The following is a 20,685-nucleotide window of genomic DNA, read 5'->3' on the forward strand; positions in this document are numbered from 1 at the left end:
GGCCAGGTGCAGCAATTCTGTAGCTGTCTGGAGAGGACTTGGGCCAGCTCTGGGCCTGCGTTGGCAGCCGAGGGGCCAGCTCAGCCACGTGAACGCAGCAGGACACAAGGCACTGAGATTTGTGCTGACCACGACCTGCTCACAGCCTTCAGTTCCACCTCTTTTTGTCTCTGTTCGCCCTCTCTGCAGAGCAGGGTGCTGGCACAGCCCTTGTTCCGCATCGCGGTCACCCCTTGGCCACTTGCCTCAGCTCTGGGCGCTGGAGAGGAGGCTGAGCCCCAAGGACAGCCAGGGCTCACCAGGGTAATGGCATGCCATTAGCTCCCCGGTTCTCGATCTGCAGGCACAAGCTCTCAGGAGAAGCCAATGGGCACGAATTTTCCATCGCTCCTTCCCCCAGCACCACAGCACGCCGGCTCTCCCCGCTTCAGAGCAGGAAAGGTCAGGAACCTCGTAAACAAGGTGAGCAGCGGCGCGGCCGCCCGGGCTGCCTCTCCTCCTGGCATTAGAGCGCTAATGAATGTTCTGTCATGGTCCCGTGCATATTGCAGGAGGCCTTCGCCTCCCCTGCCTCCTCAGGGCCTCCCAGTTACCAAGGTTACTGACATGACTTTCCCCGGGGAGCCACGCAGCAGCAGGGCAGGCCGCTGGCTCCACAGCATCCCACCTCCATGACCAGCATGGCGGCGCCTTCCTCCTGCTCCCTCAGGTCCCTCCTGCTCCCTTGCTCCTGCCCCACACTGCCTAGGGTGTCATTGGTCTCTTTTTTCTTTTTGGAGTAAGGATCATATTAATTTTGTTTTGCTTGCATAACCCGGACTGTTATCATCTGACTAATTACTCGCACATTTTCCTTCAGACAGCAAATGGGAGAGATAAAACTGCAGCAGGTTTATGTGATTTCTGCTTATCAAATTACTGTAATTATTTGAAGAATGGCTTAAAATTGTATGGAGTAATGAATTTAATTACGAGTTTGCAGCGATGCCTCGCGCTGCACGCGGCTTGCAAATGGGCGAGTTCACGAGCAGCTCCTCGCACAGCGGCAGCGGGCAGGACTGCAGCGGGCGCCTTGTGATGGGGACGGGGCTCACCCCGCAGGGCAGCCGGGCACATGGTGCTCATCGCTCAGCCCACCAGCAAACCCAGCACAGACCCACACAGGACAAGGTGCCGGCAGCCCCCTGCTTGTGGCATGCAGTGGCTACTTGGCTCTGTCCGACCTCAGCCGCAGGGCACGCAGGGCCTGGTCCTGTTCACATGGGCCTGCGGGCAGCCCAGGCAGGGCAGGCGGCGCTGACAGACCTGTCCCACAGGAGCCGCAGCCTGTTGCAGCCTGCCCAAAACACTCGGAGCAGCGTTCACCATGTCCCCACTTCACCCTAGGATGAACACGGTTTTTCACGGTGACTGAGAGATGCCCGGGGATGGGCCTGGCCCCTGCGAGCAGTGAGGAGGACACGCTCTGTGGCTGGACATCCCCAAGCCTTTACCTGCAATAAATTTCTCCCCGTATGCTTATACCTGAGGAGACCCCTCTTGTGCACAGCTGTGGGAGCTTTATGTTTCCCACTGGTTCAGCTAGCGGTTATACCTGAGATTTCAGACTTTTTCTTTTGTTGACTAAGATATAGATGGTAACAGGACAGGTAATTGTAGGAATACTGACTTCTAGGGTCAGATCGTTGGGACTGGACAGCATTTTTTGTTTTCCTGCCTTAAGCGCTACCACTGGTATTTGATGTAGGTGGGTTATGTGAGTGGACAAGTGCACTAGAAAGATGGGTGGGAAGGAGGCAAAGCCAGATGTAATGCCGTCCTTCAGAGCAGGAGAGTTTCTGAAAGCAGGAGCATGCTCCCGAGGACAGGCAGGCAAACAGAGTGGCCTCCGTTCCCAGCAAAACTGGATTGTGGAAAGAGGCACTGGGCCAATGGAGGGAAGAGGTTTGGGCTGGATGCATTTAGGCAGTGGAATAAAAGTGCAGCCAAGTGAGAATTGAAAGTGGTTGTATTAGAATTGGAAAAACTGCTGGAACTTCCGGTCCTCTGCACTGTGATGTTCTCAGCTTCGCAAAGGAGCGCTGGATCATCTGTACAACCCGCCTGCCGCCTCACACTTTGCAGCATCCCTTGTGACACAGAAGTTAGTGCAGTTTCAGCTACTTAAAATACCAGATACGAAAGGCACGAGAGTAAGTAGCCAAGGGCCTTCCAACCGACGTTGGAAACCTTTGCAGTGATGAAATGTCGTAGAAGATGATACTGACAGGTGGTCTGTGGGCCACCCTTCAGTGATTACAATGTGGCACTGTATTTAAAAAAAAAAAAAAAAAGCTACTGTAAGAGGTTACCAAATTTTGGAAGTGTGAGTCTGCCCTGATTTGGGCTTTAGGCAAATCAGCCTGGCATACCGAGAAAAAGCATTGGCAGCCAGGAGCCTTGTGTTGATGCAGGCACAAGGGAACGTGTGCAGGATGGAGTGGCACATGGCACTGTGTCTGTCTGAATGCGAGGTCAAAGCAGATTCCAAAAGGTATGGACTTTTAAAAGAGCTTGTCACAATGCAGACATGAATTCTGCATGACCTCTGCAGTTTTATGTGAGTGAGAAAGCAGCAAGATATGATGAGAGTGGCGAATGACCATGTGGTTGCTGAAGCCATAAAGTAGGTGTAATTTTTGGTAGTCTTTCCGTAACCCTGTTTAAGCCAGGAGGAAAGCAAAGCCCACTTTCATTGGGGAAACTCATAAGGATTAGTGCAACAAATGCTGCACTTGTTCGTATGTTGGTGCAGTCACCCGTGAGCACAGTTGACCGAGAAGAGATGGCAGGGCAGAGCGGTCTGCTGTCCGTCTGCCTGGCCGCGGCTCTGCCCTCGGGCAGCAGCCAGCCCCTGTGGGTGTCTGAAAGGAGCCGTGCTCTTCCTTCTCATCCCCACGTGAACGATGTTCACCCTTCAGCATGTGGGACAAGAAGAAGAGAGTACCTTAAGCGCCAGAGCGTAAGATTTCATTACCCTTAACCGTTTTTAGCTTTTATAGCTACAAACCTTATTAAACATCATAAAATTGTCCTGTTCTTTTAAGTCCAGCTACGCGGCTTTTCCCAGTTTGTGCCTATAGGAAGAAAGAAGATAGCAAAGCCGATCTATGAAAAAAGAAGAACATCGGAGTCATCTTAAATTCTTAACAGCATCTTGAAAATGCGAAATAAAATTAGCAATAATATTTTGCACACGAAGCTGCCTTCAGGAGGGATGTGTGTCAGAGGAAATAACAGTGGCTAATGTTTTCTTCTCTCAATCATTTTTAAAGGTCACTTCATGATCAAAATCTACTTGCTAATTTAATTTCTATTCTCAGTGTAAATGTAAGGTGATGCTGTTTATTCTGTTTGCAGGTGGTTTGCTGGGAAGAATCAACCTTTTGCCTTTGTTCTCAGCATGTCACGGTCTGGGCACAAAGCTTGTGCTCGTGGCAACCCAGCTTCACGTGCTGCTGGGGCCATACCCCCCAGTCCAGGGCTTCTCAGGTGTTTTAATCCAAGGGCTCTCTGAAGAGACACGTAGGCTATCCATTGTATGTTGTCTCAAAGTATTTGCTCACAAGCAAATGAAATTGTGGTTTTGCTTGCTTCATTTGTTTTGATGTTCTGCTTGCTGCTTGCATGTGTGGGAAGGTGAACCTGTGTTTATTTGCTGCTCTGTAGCACACCGGGGTTGTTTGTGAGCCACAAGTTGAGGGGATGCTTTCTTGCTCAACCTGCCTCATGTGATCTTAGAGGTCTTGCATCTCCCAAACACTTTCCTTCCACTATTTCCATCGGCTTAGGATGCCACTTTCTGTCTCTAGGCGGTTGGAAACCAAGTGTGTCAGGGATGTCAGCAAAGAGAGAGAAGAAGGAACTAGGGAGTAAACTGCTTTGGAGAGCCGTGTTAGCCTTAGCTCAAGGACTCATCAGTATGAAACCTGGATTTTCAGCTCCTACATGGCAACATTCAATGATCTTCCTAGATCATCTGCTGTGGGGGGGATGTGAAATGCACAGCGGGTTGCTGCCTGCTGTAGAGCCCCGGCCATGGTGTGTAAGCCTCAGGAGCAGGTGGCTCAGCTTGTGTGGGTCTTTGGTTTCCTTGCTGTTTCTGCCTCCTAGGGAAAACCCTGAGATCCCTCTCCAGCTGCTGAGACACGGGGCCAGTCACGAGGAGGCTGCACTCTGTCTGGAGAAGACTGGGGCTGTATTGATTTTCCACAGATAGGGTCAGGCCCCCCTTTGTCTTCCCTCAGGCAGGTCATGGGTCTTAAAAACCCCCTCTCTGGAAGGAAGAACAACGTTTTCCTAAGGAGTCTGGGGCCCCCGTGATTGTCTCCAGCATCAGGGTCTCACTGTGCAGGGTGTCCCCTGGCATTTTGTGGTGGTTGTCAGCTCAGCACAGTGAGCAGCTGAGCTTCAGCCAGTTCCCCTTCTGTCCTTGGCAAGTGTGCTCTTGTGTCCCAAGCGAGCTTGTGGTCAGATTCCCTATAAGCCCTGAAGATCACAGCCATGTCTTCAGGCCTCAGCGGGGCCTTGCTGCAGGGTTTGCTGTTGCCTCTCTGAAAAGGGATGGGAAGTCTTGTTCACTTTGCATGTGAGGGATGCCTGGGACAGGAGTGCCAGCAGTTACGTTACTTTAACCACACACGTGTTCTTACTTTCTCTAGCTGAATCGTCCTGACAGCAGTGGCCTGAATGCTCTGAGCTGGGGAAACACAGATTCACAGCACTCATATCTGCAAGGAGATAGCCGCCTCTTGCATCCTCTAGGAAATGCGCGCAGCGACCTCTGCTTAGCAGAAAGTTTTCTTTCCTGTTAGTGGTTGCAGCTGGGAGAGCCGTGCCTCATCTCCTGCTTGTAATTACATCAGGGGAGTACCTTGGGAGAAGGTTAAATAGTCTTTTGTATATCAAATAAAGCCAGTGAACTTCACTGAAATCATTTAATGAAAACAATCCTGATTATCTGTATATTCTGCCATGTGATATTTTAAAAGAACATCTTAAAGGGAAATGTGGAATTGTTTAAGGCCTCTAAAGACTGGAGTGCAGAGGCTATGCGGCAAATGCCTTTATAATCTAGGATCTGAAGTAGGCTTTGAATCCAATTGTTTTTTCCACTGTTGTAAAACATGAGAGATTTTGATACGGTAACTCGGATTTGATTCAGAACTTTCTTATTAACTGTTCCTCATGCACATCAAATTTTAGAGACTGAGCTGAAGGGCTCTGCGCATGAAGGATGGAACTGACTCAAGGACAGAGCTATTAAGGTGTGTAATAATCAAGAGAGGAAAATTAATTGTCTCTAATTTGGCATAAATCCCAGGGACGATAACTTTGGTTATTAGGAATTCAGGGCCTATTTCCAATTAGTTATACCCAAGCATGCTCTCATCTCCAGCTCCGGCGGTCTAATCTGGGAGCGCGTTAGCGCAGCCGCCGCTGACATGCCGAAATAGAGGACGGCGCTGCCTGACCTCTCCTCGCGTGGGCACCGCCAGCACCCGGTGCTCGCCTAGCAGTAAATCAAACCACGGCCTTGCGCTGTCGCTCCCAACGCCTTGCCCTGAGCACTCGGCGTGTCAGCTGCTCGGCTGGGCAGCGAAAGCACCTGGGCCGTGGTGGAGCAGGTCGGGGAGGCTGCTGCGGCTTTAAAATGGGCTTTTTAGCCTCCGAACTTCCTGCTGAGACATCTGCTCCAGCAGAGCCGGGGTCTCTTCCCCTCGGGTGTATGAATGTAAATAGTGCAATTGTAATCTCTACCGGAAAATCTGGTCTAACCTGAGCTCGGTGAAAGAAAGAGGCGGCGGTTTCCTGAGCTGGCAGCGGCAGTGGAAGCGGCCACCAAGCACACACCGTGCCTGCGCCGCCCCGAGGGCAACTCCTCCGTGCTGGCAACGTGGGTGAGTGTGTGGCACTGCTCCACGTACGTGCAACGGGGCCGGTGAGCACAAGGACATTCCCTGTGGTGCAGTGGGAACACCTGAGTTCCCAAGGAGTCGATAGGGACAGCTCCGTCTGCAAGCCGGGCTGTGGATCTGGCACAGAAACACCAAAAGGGACAGGCAGGAGCACCTCTGGCTGCCTGTGTACGGAAGGGGCAGGAGGGAAGATGGTTGGCAGTAAGGGAGGCGAACCAATTCCTGCACTCAATTCCCCTGTAATCATTTTCTGAGACTTGCAGCCTTGTTGTGCTTAGCCCTTGTCTGTTGAATTCTGTCTGCCGTCAGTCAGGAACGAAAGAAAACTTGTCTGGGGGGATGTGGGTGACATCCCCCAGTAGCTGCGCTCAGTTCTGCTAATCCTGAATCTTGGCTTTAGTGCATGAGAAGCTCCTGGGAAGCCCCCACTGCCTACCTTTTTTCCTTCTCTGTGACTTCCCATTAAAAAAAAAGAAGAGGAAACCTCAACAGCTGCTGTGGGGGCTGCTCTTCCAGCCACTGGTGTGGAGATGATGCAGGGATTTTCCTATATAAAAGTGGAATTAGCTGCAGCGGAAAAATAGCAGCTTGCCTTCAGAAGAAGGCCAAGTATTCGGCATTTTGAAGAGGGAAACACCCTTTTAAAGTTTTCATTAAGTTAATTTCTTAGCACAGTGAGGCTGAAGCTTGCCAAATCCAGGTATCTGTTCAGCTTTCTTGGTCTGTGCCTGGTAATGTTTTGGGGAAAGGGAAAGGACCAATTTCGAGGACAACCCATCCCGCCCAGCTGGGAAGTAGGAGGCCCGTGCCACCGAGCTCTGCAGCCCTCCTCGCCTGCCAGGGAGCGGGGGCAAAGCCACAGTTTCTCTAGTGCTCATTGGTAAAATTGGGCCTTTGCCTAACAGCAAATACATTTAACGTTAGGGAATGTGCTTTTCTTGAAAAGCAAAGGAATTGTAGCTGATCTCCCACGTGCGGTTTATGTTAAGATGCGTACCACGGGAGCCAAGAGGTGCCTTTCTTTTTTTTTTTATCCACTTGGCCTTGATGTGGTTTCACTGCCAGCTTTCCATTTATCTGTTGCGTGCTCTTTAATTCATGAGGGCTTGCACTGGGGATTTGTTTAAAGCCTTGACTGAATTTGTCAGCCACTCCTTCTGTGGTACATCTTTCAGAAAAGATGGGTGTTGTGGCAAAGCAGTAAATAGGATGTTGAACCTCTGTAACTCTAACTATCTGGGTAAGAAGTGTGTGTCCTCTCTTAAACTCTGATCAATTACATCATCCCAGCATTAAGACCACCACTTGTCTGGGAATAATGTCTTATTTATGGTGGTGTGCAGTCACGGGCGTGCTGAGGGCTTTTCTCCTTCATATGGTCTCTGAAAGACTGTTAAGGTAACCAGAGTCTCCATCTAAAGTGCTGTTGGAGCCAGGGCAATTAACGGAGCTTCTAGAAAGTGGTGTGTTACATGAAGATATAAAACTCACAGTAAGGCAGTATTTCTCTCCCTGACTCTGGTCAAGTCTTGTTGTGTTCTTCCCCTTTATAAGAAGTCATTTCCCCACCACGTAAATAAAGTTACTTACCGAGTATCTCAAGATGTTTTATGTGGTAGAATATTTTAAAACTTCTGAATAGAAAGCAGTGATTTGCTATATCATTGATCTGTCTGGAGTTCAGATTAGATTAAAGCCCTTCGTACGTTTTAGGAACGATTTCTGTGCCTGCAGACTTTCTATGCCTGAGTTGGCTGCAACAGAACAAATGCACTGAAACTTCACGTTTATTGTTTCGTTTGAAGACAGAATTTCTCTGAGAAAAGATACGTGAGAAATTTTCAGACTCACAGAGGTACCTGATCTCAAGATAGGAACATTTTCTTGAAGTAATTTTCTCTTTCTTCTTTAAAGAAATAAAACCTCAGACTAGAAATTTCATTTGTGTTTTACTGGATTGGCCTTTGCTGGGGCTGGTTCTGTGTACTAGTTTTGCTAACTTATTAATAACATTTTGATATATTTTCTGAGCACTTGCTCAGCACACAGATCACTACAGCTAAGGAAATGGCAAATGTAGCTACGTGCATGAGAACTTACTGAGAGTGGGAGGAAAGGATGGCACTGGAGAAAAGGCACAGGGTCGGGGAAGAGGCGATACAGGGAGGTGGGGAGCAAAATAGGCGGTTGAGCATCAGGGCTGGTGCTTTCCAGCCCTTTTGCTGCAAAGGAGCCTTGCTTTTTGTAAGAATCTGTGCTTGTCCTCCTTTCCCACACCCACACGCCTTGATTGCTGGCTTTGGGATTCCAACTCTCACGGTATTACAGAGCAGCTCCATCCCATAACTGGGCAACGTTGGAGGGTGCCTTCAAGTTGCAGTTCAGTCCTGAAGATCAGAGAGCAAAGAGGTGTTTCGGGAGGGCATTCGTCTTGGGGGGCAATTCTTTGTGTCCTTTTGAAGCCCTGGCAGTTTGTGAATCCCAGAACTGGAGCGTATTTGTGTGCTCTCTAATGACTCTCTGGCTCCTCCCCAGTACAAACTTAAATTTCAATTTCCAAGCTAATATTTCCAGAACATTTAAAACGTTCTCAGGAGTTTTTGATTGGGGGTTTTGGGGAGGGTGAAAGACAGACAAAAGGGGGTTATTTTTCTCTTTCAAGTAATATCACAGCGATTATCCTTAAAAAGTCAGCAATTGCTGCTCTACCATGGTGTCTGAATGCCTTCCTCTTCAGTAGTTTAAATGCAAGGAAAGGCTTTCTCTTGTAGGAACTCTTTCCCATGTTGGAACAACTATTAGGAAATCAGAAATTTTCAGCAGGATATTTTATCAAAACATACAACTTCTTCCTGTCCCTGATCCTAAAGTTTTTTCATTTAGACTTGCTGGCCATTGTTTTGGTAGGCTGCGATGTTCCCCCAGAAGAGAAGAAGCCACTGGATTGGCGGTGATGCAGCCAGGCTGCAGGAGCTAAATGGAAATGAGATTTTAGCACGATCCGGCCCTTTCAGTAGGAGTTAAGTGACCGAAAATCTTGCATTCTGGCCTGTGAAGTGGAAATGAACAGATTTAGTATTCCAGCTGAGCGGCAGCAGGAATGCTTCACATTAATCTGAAACTCTGTGTTAGAAAGCGTGGGAGAGCTCTGCTGTCAGATTAACTCAGTTCTCATGCATTTTTTCCTGCACTGGGCTGCAACCAAACATAAATGGATCAAAAGTCAAATGCCCCATTAATTTAACCACACGTTGTATTTAATGACATATGGAAATGCATTATTGATTGCACATCTTAAAAATGAAAATCTCTATGCTAATGACATATCACATCAGTGCAGGTGAAGTGGTATGGAAAATGCAGGGAATTCATAAATGACTTAGAGCACCAGAAAGAGCCATTTACAAGCTTTTCTCTGAAAGGATTGAAGTTTTGGGTATGTTTTAGTGGGAGTATGTTTATATATTCTGTCACAAGGAAACGTGCAGTGACAGTACTTGGGCTCTATTTCTCGGTATAAAGTATTAAAAAGAAACAATGCTTTGAAAATAAGTCCACGGGCAGTTTTATTCAACAGTTGGTACTAACAAATGGCACAGTCCTGCCTGAAAGCACAGCTTGGGTGTCTTTTACTGTTCCTTTACTGTGGAGTCTTAATAGCTGGCTGCAAAACCTTTTTGAATTCATTGTGCTTGAAGAACTTTTGTGAGCGTTTTAAAGGCGTGCTTCCAACTGCTGGTTTTAGATTTTGTTTGTATTTATTTTTTTTGTAAGTAATAGTTGTTGAAAGAATCTAATCTTATCCCACAAAACTCTATTTTTACCTATTTGAAATTATACTTTTTTTTTTTGTGGGGAAGGAATAAACAAAATTTCTACCCAAGCAAGGGTTAAGGAAGGGGCACTTGCTCAGTCAGGGAACTTTGCAGATGTGATCAGTTTTACTTGTGTGTAAGCTCTTCCTCACCCACATTCTTGACATTTCTTGCTGTAGTTTCTGCTGTGCTATATTTTGAACCCTTAAATGGCTCTCAGCACCTTACAGCCTAAGCCATTTTTTGTACTTCGTTAACACGAGTGTCTGGTTTCTCCGGTCTCTCATGAAAAACTACTTGTTTGGATGTTTCTTTGCATTTTGATGGGTTTGAGATGACTTGTCTATGGACATTGCTCTACATCTGTGGCGTAATACCAGGCTTGGATTTGGAGCAGGAGCTTTAGGGTGGCCACCACCTCCCAAGGGGCTTTGTGCCACGCTTCCCACCAGCCTACAAGGTTCTGCCGTCAGCTTGGGCAGGCTCTGCCCTGTGCATGGAGCTTGTTTAGGCCAAGGGCAGATAAGCTGCTACTATAGTCTTCCTTCTCATTATTTTTTTCCACTTTTTTTCATATACCAGGCCTAAGTCTTGCAAAAAAATTGAGTTTAGGACTAAGACTGCATGTGTGACTGTCACAGAAGGGAAGCCAGAACGGAAGGCAAGGATAGGTGGCCAGGGCTGGCTGAAGGACAGAGTGGTAGTAGGGATTTCGTTAACGCTGTCTCACTGTTGCAGTCTAAGCTGATAAAGGTGTAAATAATTGTTTTCTTCGAGGATAGGTTGAGGTCTCCTAGCTGATAGCAGACTCCACAGCTAAAACATCCAGAGCAGATGTTGTCATAGCTTAGGAAGATCCCTAAACTATGGGCTGAAACAGTGGGTTGTATGTGCAAACCTTTAATTTGCCAAAGTATGTGACTGACTGCTCACTCCTGGTCGGCTCTGAGTCAGCTTCAGCAGCTGTTAATCATCTTGCCGCTGCCCTCTGTGAAGCACAGGTCACAAGTCGTTATCCGGGAAAAAGAGAGAGGAATTGCCTGTCCCTGCCTGGAGCTGGGGCTGCACCCGGCCATTGCAGCCGATGTCGCAGTGTTTCTGAAGACCCCAGACCAGAGGAGTGCAAGGCCGTGGCAGTGGCTGGGTGCTCCCCAGGGGGACCTTTCTCCTGCATTTCCTTGGGCCATGCCTGGGGATGCAGTGTTGGAGGGTGGCACCTCTCAGCTGTGGCTCTTTTGTTTGTCCAGGCCTGAATCCAGACTGGATTAGCTACCCCATAGAAAAACCTTTAGGCCGCTGCTGGTTGGTGTGTGGCTATGTCTGGTGTACCAGGAGGGCTTTGGCAGCGGCGTGCTGCGGTGCTTCTCAACGGGAAGGAGGCTGTGCTCAAATGGAGGGCTGGCGGTGCGTCTGTGGCACCACCTCTCGTCTCAGCCGCTTCCTTGGGGCAGGCTGGGAGGAATCGTGAGGCAGGCAGGAAGGTTGGGTGGGTGGTAACACCATCTTTAGGGCTGGGAGAAACAACTTGTTTCATCCCATGGGGATGCGGTCCCCTCTCACGCCTGGCAAACCAAGGCTAGGCCCCGGGCAGGAGAGAGTGCTCGGGGCCAGTGTGTGGCTAACGGAGGGCTTGTGCCAGCCCTGGCATCGCTGCCATGGCCCTGCACTCCCCGACCACCACATTCATGGGAGCAGGGTGAGAAGCAGTGCCAGGACATGGCCTGAAACCACGGTGGGGCCGGTCAGGAGGCGCTGCCATGCCTTGCTCCCAGGAGCACCCACATCTGCAAAGCCACCCTGTGCCCCTCCATGACACGCAGGAGGTCAGGACAGCCCTACCCGAGAGGTAACAGCCATCCAGCCGTAAAGGGACGTTGTTAGCAGCGCCCTTCTGGCAGCTGAAGGTTAGCCCTGTCTCCAGTGGGTGTTTTATGGGCTCATAACCTCCAGGATGAGCAGGACCAGCGAGCTCCCACGCCGCCAGCCCCCGGGGCAAGAATCATCAGCCTGACAGTTTATCCTCTTCTGCCGTGTCTAGTCTCGTATTTTCTTGAATTTTCCTTACAGTACTTTCTTTGTTTTGAACTGACTCAGATTCTTTCTTTTGTGAACTGTTTTGTTGCTGCTGCTGCTGTGATCTTTCTGAGAGATAGCAAATACTTTGTTTACTGTAAGCTCTTGTGCAGTAATTCATGTGGTTACACCGTGACACAGAAAAGTCCTTCTGGAGCTAATTTCCACACCCACCCATTCATCTGCACCCTTCTCCTCGTTTTCAGCAGGCGGCTTCAGCGTGTCACGTTGGCGTGATGTCATATAAAGCTGGCAGATTTGTCATTAAGAGCCTTGTCATCAATAGATGACTGTTTGTGTTTTCTGCCTGCCTGAAACTGTTTTATACTTGCTAACCCAGTAATTAATACTTTGCTGCCTTTGAAACAGGTTGGTTTCACTGCCCCACCTTTTCCTTAGGCAATTACAAGGCGGTGCCAATGTCGACGAGGCATTAATTAGCCTGCATGAGACTTGGCTCCGGCAGCGAGCACGCACAGCCACACTCGCTCCTTCCTCCTCCCTGTGCAGGCACAGCCTGGAACCAGGCAGCCTTCAGAGGCCACAAATTTGGATAATGTTGTCAGTGAGCCTCTCAGGGAGCTTTTGTAAGAAGAGGGATGCAGGAAGAGAGCGTCGCCTCAAAATGGCTGATAAACTGCTCTTTGTGCAGCATCAGTTGAACCTGAGCAGCGCCGTGTCAGGGTTTTCTTATCATGGAAAATGATGCCGTTCTTCTGGGCCGCTGGATTGCTCGAGTGCTTTTGATTGTCTTGCGGTAATTGAATAGCTGTGCTGTGTAACCTGTGCTGAAGGAATTAGGGCTGTTTATTCAGCAAACAGATGTCCTGGATTGTGGTGTGCTTACGTTCTTCCTAGCTTGCATCTTTCATTAGTTAATATCACCAACTACCCAGGCTATCTTTCTTGCACTGATAATTTAGCATTTGCTAATGTGTTTCAGTGCCTCAAAGGGAGCTTTGGAAGCTTGTAAAATGCGTCGAGTAATTCCGTTGATCCATCAAATGGGAGTCCAGTAGGCAAGGGTTACCCCCGCAGACCCCTCCAGCATCCCGTTATATTGCTCCAGATCTCTGCCTCTTACCAGGATTGCTTCAGCGCTGGTGGCTTTAACTGGGTGAGATCCCAGCCTAGCTCACTGAGCGGGTAGGGAAGAAGTGAAATAGCTTTCTATATGTGCCTTCTGCTCCTGTGCAATGCTGACTGCAGTCAAATGCATTTATCAGATATCTCCCTCTGCCCTCAATCCATTTCCTGCCTTGTCCCGAGCACTGCATACTCCTGTGTGGCTTCAGATAGCTGGCAGAACTGAAAACAAAGCAGCTTTGTGTTTTAATCATTCCTACCCTAAAACCAATGTTGGTCTCGAAGTTCCTCAGCTGATGCGTGCTGTCAGAAGCCAGTGGGCTAGATAAGCTATTTTCAGCCCTGAGAGCGGATAAGGCCCAATCTCTCTCCAGAAATGAGTTGAGAACACCCCTTCCAGTGGGGCAGTGGTTTTTGATAGATTGTAAGAGATTTAACCTTATAGCTAGGGCTGTAACGTATAGAAAAGCTACTTTTTGCTATTTCCAAATTATATTGAATATCATTTTTTTTCCTCTCCCTCAGCAGTCTGAACAATTGGACTCATGATACTAAGCAGGCCTGGCTTTTATAGGAAGAGGAATATGACAAATAACACCCATAAATGTGTTTACAGTTTTCACTGTCTTCTCTAAAATACTGTTTCTGAGAATTATGTTGACACAAAGGAAATTCACAGTGGGAGGGGGAAGGTTTTGCAGGTGCCAGGTCATGATATGACCTGCAAAGCACAGCTGCATGGCTGCAAGACCACTGGGTGCCATCTGGGGTTTGCGCCAGCAGGAACCTGATATCCAGCCCTCCAGTTTTTCACTTCTGTGAGAGATTACAAGTTTTGAGCAAGATCCTGAGGCTAATCCTGCAGGATTCAGCCATCAACAGCTGTGCTCACCATGGGCTCTTCTGCAGGCCTTTCGGTAAGCAGCTGTTACACCGCTCCACACTGGGGCTGATCCATGCTTCTCAAAAGACAGAAGTTGCAATTGCCTCGGTGTTCTTATCCTCAGTCGATACTTGGAGCGATGTAGAAAATAAGGGCGCCCCAATGGTTGCGTGTCTCACGGCAGCAGCCTCAAGAAAAGTGTTTTTCTGGTGAGCCTGTGAACGAGCTCGCTGTGTAACTGCAGCAGCTGTAAAGGAGGCCTCAGCTCCAGTCCGGGGCTGTAAGAAAGGCTCCTTACCTTCGCTTCCCCCTTAAAGATGGGAAATCTGCGGCACAAAAGAACCGCAGGAGCAGGGGGGTTAGATTTCTGTCACCTCGGAAAGGGGATTAGCAAGGCGAGCTGTCAAGTGAGCACGATGAGATATCCTCGGCACATGCTGTCATGCTAGATGCCAGAGGGACATTCCTGGCTCCTCAGTGACTGCTGCTAGCAAGACCTCAGCCTGGCTGGGGCTTTTCCACATTTCGGTTTGCAGTTGCAAAATCCACTTCTTTCTTTCTCTTTCTCAGTCTCCCTCTCTTCTCTTCTTGTTTTCCTCTCTGTCATTCCTGCTTTCACTGCTTTTCTCCAAGGAGGGAATTAGAGTTTGCAGCGCCTGAAAAACTCCTGCTTGTGGCTGGATTTTGCTGCTCTAATCTAAGGCCTACCTGGGCTACACCCCATGACAGTATCTGAATCCCAGAAAGAGCTGGTGTCTAGATAGTTTGCACTTGGAAGTAAGTCCGGAGCCTGTTCTAATGTGTATTCAAAGCATACTAACTGTCCTTGAATAAAACCAAGTGCTGACAAGCTCATTTTCTAGAATTAGAGTATCCACGTATTGGCACGAACAGGAGGACAGCTATTACTGACGAGCTCCGTGTGCGGACAAGTTAGTACAGCTAGCGAGGGCTGAAGGGAGCCAAGGCATGACTGAGCCTCATAATTAGACCTAGATTAGACTTTTGCCAGAGGGGAAGGCAAGGCAAGAACAGCTCTGAACTCCTATCGTTGCCTGTAGTGGTTGGATGTGGAGACATCCCTTGGTGTCCCGGTGAGCCAGTTCCGCCCAGCCGGGCTGGAGCGGAGCCCCCTGGTCTCCACAGGAGCGCTGCTGACATGAGGCATGGCCTTGTGCCGACCCCAAAAGGGTTTCTCCACACCCAGGAGGGCTCGGGCAGCAGCTGAAGTCCCCGCTTCCAGATGGCACAGGTACTGGAGGCCACCTCCAGACAAGGGGCTCGTCCTCCCCTTGAGTTCAAGGCCCGGACAGCATGGCCTAGGCCCGGTGCAGGACCCTGGGGGCAGCCCAGAGCTAGCAGCAGGTGAACCCGGCACCGGGCTCCTCTTTGGAGCCCAGAACAGGCCTCGTTTGGGATTCTTAGAAGGGCAGAGGTAGCTTTGCTCCAGGGTCTTTGTAGTCAGCATTTCCCTGTTGCACCCAGTGAAGTCAAGGTTAGCTCCTACCACTTTTGCTGGTTCGTGGCTCATCGCAACCTGCTCGGGGTCGCGTACCTGTGAAAGGTTTTCTGCCCTCTCTCCTTTCTGTGGAAGAAGGATCATTGCGGATGGGAAGAGATTTCTTGCACAAGTGCTGGTTTCGGATTTGCTTTTAGCTTTTGCTAAGCCTCCACACAGACTTTGGACGAAGATAACGAGGTGATACTTCACTTAGTGTGTTCTGTGTAAAATCTTAAACAAACCGGGAAAGACTGCAAATACTAAGTGTGGTGATTAGATTAGATCACGTCAGGGTTTCAGCCTTCCCAGAATAAACATCTGTGCCTCCAATATCATAAATAGCAAGGTGCTGCACTTTAGGCAAACGTGGCCTTGATCCAAGGGCATGTCATCGTTTTCCACTTCTCTTAAGTATCTTCCTTTGCTTTTCAATCTATACCATGTTGTACATCTGTGTGTGCCCTGCTTTTGTTTCTTTTCAGCCATGCAGGAGTATGCATTGTGGTTGCTCAGTATTGAGTGCTTCTGTTGCTTGTTATTGAATGCTAGCTCTGGTGTCATTCTAGTTAAGCTCTATGTACCTTTTGTCTTTGAAAATCAACGGAGAGCAAATTAAAAAAAGAACTGGTTTCCACTGGTACCTTTCATTTAATAAATAAATAAATATATATATATATATAAAATATTCCTTTTATGTTTGCTCATGATGAGAGAAGCTTCTAGGGAGGCCTGGGAGACACAATAAGGTTTGTGCTCTTAATAAGCATCAGGAACCTTTTTTTCCTTTAGAAAACCTTGGATGTCTCATAGCCACTGTCATCCACCTAGCAAAAAAATATTCCAGGGCAATGTTTTGTTTACAGCAGATGTTGCCTTCTGCTGCAGTCTGGATGTACAAACAAGTCATGGGTCTTGGGAACTCTCCTGAGATCATCTTAGGGAAGAATTATCTAAGATTAGCTACCGAAGGCTGTGTTTGTGCTGCAGGTATGGCAGAACAGGCAGAAGGAAGTACCTGAGGTGGCCTGTTGCTAGCACTGTCCTGTCAAGAGTTAAGGGATACAGGTCCAGATGTGTGACATAACAGGAAAAATCAGGCTGCAGCAAGTTCAGACTCCTCCAGGACTTTGGAAAATGCTGAGATCTTGCTTGTTTAAACACTGCAGTGAGCTGGGAGCCTTGCAGAATTGGATTTGCCAGAGAAGATGGTTTGCTTAAGTTCCCTTAAAACAGGGGGGGAGAAAAAAAGAAAGAAACATACTGAAAATAATTGAGTTTCTGGTGCTTTAAAAGCTTCTTAATGTTCTTCAAGTTCTTTTTTTTTTTTCTGTGAAAGCATGTCCTTTTGATTGCAGTTCAGGCTTAGCAGAGTACAGTACATCTTGCTACAGAATGAGTAAATGAGCTCTGTTCCGCAGCTGCTATTGAATGACGATGTTGGAGCATGCCTTGGCTTATCAGTGAAGGCTGCCTAATGTATTCAACCCAGCCTACCTGAGCATGCTCTGCAGCAGCAAACCCAATTAACTATTTTTTGTACCTGCTGTATGAATGGCTTCAGCAGTTCTGGTGGTGCTTCGTTTTATGGTATTTCAGAGAGACATGCCAGAGTGTGCACTGGCCATTTGTCGCACACCTCCGTTGCTCTCTGCAGCCCAGAAAATGCACCAGGAGCTTGCCACGGCACAGCCTGGCAAGGCAGCTCATGAGCAGAGTGTGGCTCATTAGCTTTACATTCATTAGTTTCTAAAAGCCTTCTGAATCAGATCTGGGGGCATGAGGAAGAGATTTACAATCTATCCTACCAGTGTGACAGAATGTTCCTAGTCAAAAAAAGAGCAAATGGGCCTCTCTGGACCATTCTAAGGGTTTTTATTGTTTAGCTGTTGTTTTTCAAGATGCCTCAAACTACTTGGTATTGTGTTTGTCTGTTTTCTTCAACTCGGTCCTCCCACAAAAAGGCAAATACCTGCTTTTACTGAATTATTAACAACAATAGAAGAAGCTTACGTATCAATGAAAATTATGGACGTTTCCCAAGGCAATTGATTTAAACGGAGTTAAATTTAGTGGAAGCTTCTATTGGTATAATGAATGCTCATTATAGAGCCTAATGTGCTTTAAGGGCTTGAAAACCTTCTCAGTAGGAAAGTCTGGATGCTGTTTTCCAGCAGAGGCACAGATGCTGTACCATGTTACTGCTGTCCCTACAACTGTATCCCATCTCTATGCTGGAACCGTTCTCTTTAACCTTGTGTTTTTTTTTTTTCTTTCTCTTGCAGAAGACCATCTCCCAGCTGGCTTCCCAACCATTGATATGGGCCCGCAGCTGAAGGTGGTGGAAAAGGCCCGCACAGCCACAATGCTCTGTGCTGCCAGCGGTAACCCTGATCCTGAAATCTCCTGGTTCAAGGACTTCCTGCCTGTCGACACTGCAACTAGCAATGGGAGAATCAAGCAGCTCCGCTCGGGTAAGGTAGCAAAGCAAGTAAGCCTCCCTTACCCCCTAATCCTTCCTCCCTTTTCTCTTTACTTGATACTGTTATTTTTCCTCATGTTGCTGAAATGCAGTTCTAAATTCAAATATCACTTTGATTTGAGCTTGTTTCTTCTGCAAAGTAAAAACTGTTTTTGGAGCTGATCCTATCTACCAGGTTATCATAATTTATTATATGGATAGATTGGCACGGACGTTCCTTTTGGAACATCGCCTGGATTCCTTATTCTGTAGAGCGTCTTGACATTGCCCCAAATCCCTGGTAGGCTTAGGCATTTCTCTACCAACTCAGCAGGTCTCGGCTACTTTTAATGGGAGCACAGTACAAATCGGTATAATGAGATACTGGTTGAAGTTTTACAGTCAGTGGTCATGTACTACTTCACTCCTTACATAGATGCTGCAAGACAGTGCTCTGCTTGCTGTTGAGACCTTTATCACCCTTGCTGTGTGACACCACAAGAATAAAGAAAAATTCAAGAAGCAGCGATCCTATGGATTTCAAAGGAAGGTGGACACAGTTTTGATATTACCATTTCTTTTTGATTATTCGATAAGCTGAATACTAGGTTTAGAAATGCAGACAGTTTGTGTTTGTCGGTGTCTAAGACTTCACTCATTTTAGTGAGGAACTCTTGTTCTTCTGCTGCACTGTTCAGTCTCTCAGGACTGTAAGGCCCATTACAGAATTAAAGAAAATAAAACATCTCTCTTTTCACTTGATGAAATGCAGCTCCGCAGCATGAATTGCAGTGGATATTTAACAATGCACGGCATCACTACATCGCAGCTTTAGCCTGGGGGAAAAAAGTCCATGGATACCTTCTGAAAGCACAGAAGGACCAGAGCTGGAGTGGCTTCAGTCTGGAAAGGTCTCATGCTTAACTAAGAGGCAGAATGCCTTGCCTGGCCGTGATGTGGCTCCGGGTACTCAAAAAACATTTGTTATGAGTGCTGCTGCCAGGGCAACACCATCTTCCTCCTAGCAAGGTGAACGTCTTGACACGTTTCCCCATAGCAGGAGCCCTCTGCATAAATCTGATGATGCTTGGATGATAAGAAGTAGGCTTTTACTTGGGGGAGTGGGTAATGAGACATCACTCTCGTCAAAAATAGAACCCAGCCTGACACTCCTGATCCCACCTTGATGTACCAGTGAGCGCTAATTATACTAATGCATTTATAGCTTATGAAATTTCCCAGTGACCTTTAGCTTATCTCCCCCACAACATGGTTTAATCTTGATCTGTTTGTGCTGAAAGAAAATATCACGCTTGTTAATTATTCTGAGAAGCTTTAGGAAGCAGCAATAGGAAGGTGCACATGGATGTGTTTCACTTCATAGCTGACTAAATCAGCATCAGAAATTACCATAAATGAGCAGCAAGACAGCTCCTGATGCACTTGCTGTGTGTTCTCCATCCTCCTTTTTGCAGGCACTTGGCTGCCTCTCTACCAGCTGCTTCACAAGTTTAGTGAGATAGAAAGTTTAAAAACAAACCAGTAAACTCTGTCACTGTGTCCAAGTTTTGCTTCCTATTCGCTGTTCTTCAGCAACATCTCAATTGAATATTTCACCGGGGATTCAAACTCTAGAGCTGGCTGCTTGCTGAAGACACAGTAATTACCAAGGGAGGTGTCAAGGGAACTTTTTAGGAATCAATGAGCAGCACACATCCTCAAACTTGCGAGAGAAATTGATTAGCTCTCTAATGTAGTAAGGGAGGCTTCCACAGTTCAGTGCAAGAGACTTCCAGATATGAGTGGTTGTTTTATTTTTAGGGACCTGCTGATACGATGCCAAGATTCACCAGGGCTCTGGCTCCACCCTGACATGAGTGGGGAACAAGAAGTTTACCACTTCTCATAGGCCAGAACTTGGATCCCTGCTAGCATGTGTGGCTTTTTCCTATATTTGTGATAGATACAGAGTAGGGCCTACCCTTTGAATCATAGAATCATTAAGGTTGGAAAAGACCTCCAAGATCATCTGGTCCAACCGTCCCCCTGCCACCAGTATTACCCGCTAAACCGTGTCCCTAAATGCCCTTGAAGTGCGTGGGCCACACTTACCTGACTGCAGTCACCCTGTGTGAGCGATGTGGTGGGTTGGGCAGCCTCTGATCCATTCTTCAAGGTGCTAATTGAGCTCTCCAGCATTACACCTCGTGGGGCAGAGTTGTTTTTCAAAGAAAAGAATATTTAAATAGATACCTCATTATATGAGAGTTTAATAGTTTGCAAAGTCTCTGCTCCATTAAGATAATATCTTGCAGCCAGCCTGGCATATCTGCATGAATGTCAGTTTATACTGTCTCAATCTAAATATACGCTCATTTAATTTCATTTAATTAAAACCCAATAAAACCTAGACAGATGCAATATAGTTAAAATAGTTACAGCACAGTGTCAGCCCAATATTGGATATATATAGTGTCCGACCTTCACCCAGTACATAATATATTATTATTCAGATGTCCTAAATATAGGTTATAAAGGTGAAAGCAGCTCTGGAGTCTAACTGGAGAGTTGAAGAATGATTTCATTTCCTCAGGCTCCTAGTGTGGAATAAATAGCTAAAGAAAACACATGCTAGGGAGAGATGCTCTCTCCTGACACTCACAGTTATGTGGGCTGGCAGTGCTCTGCGGGCTGCAGGCAGGTCTTTGAACTCGCATGCAGTCGGATCACGTGCCCAAGTGGGCTCTGAACATCAGTTTCTAGAGGTGTGTTTGTCTTCTGTGAAGGTATTACAATTTGTGGTTTAAGACAACCAAGCTGTCGTGTTAGGCTTTTTTAACCCTGGAATAATGGTGTCTGTCAGCAGCAAATACACAATTTATAAGTCTGCCCTGTGTCCTGCCTTCTTTCAT

The 20,685-nt window shown here is 47.4% G+C and overlaps 1 protein-coding gene across 1 annotated transcript in view; it reads left to right on the forward strand.

Moving 5' to 3' along the window:
• The window catches only part of PTPRF (protein tyrosine phosphatase receptor type F), a 371,106-nt gene that overhangs the window by 251,763 nt on the left and 98,658 nt on the right, over positions 1–20,685 (forward strand). Inside the window, 1 exon segment of the mRNA XM_040565789.1 lies at positions 17,598–17,786. Coding sequence (XP_040421723.1) covers positions 17,598–17,786 — 189 coding nt within the window.

Source organism: Cygnus olor, chromosome 8 (genome assembly GCF_009769625.2).
Source record: "Cygnus olor isolate bCygOlo1 chromosome 8, bCygOlo1.pri.v2, whole genome shotgun sequence".
Lineage (NCBI taxonomy): Eukaryota > Metazoa > Chordata > Aves > Anseriformes > Anatidae > Cygnus > Cygnus olor.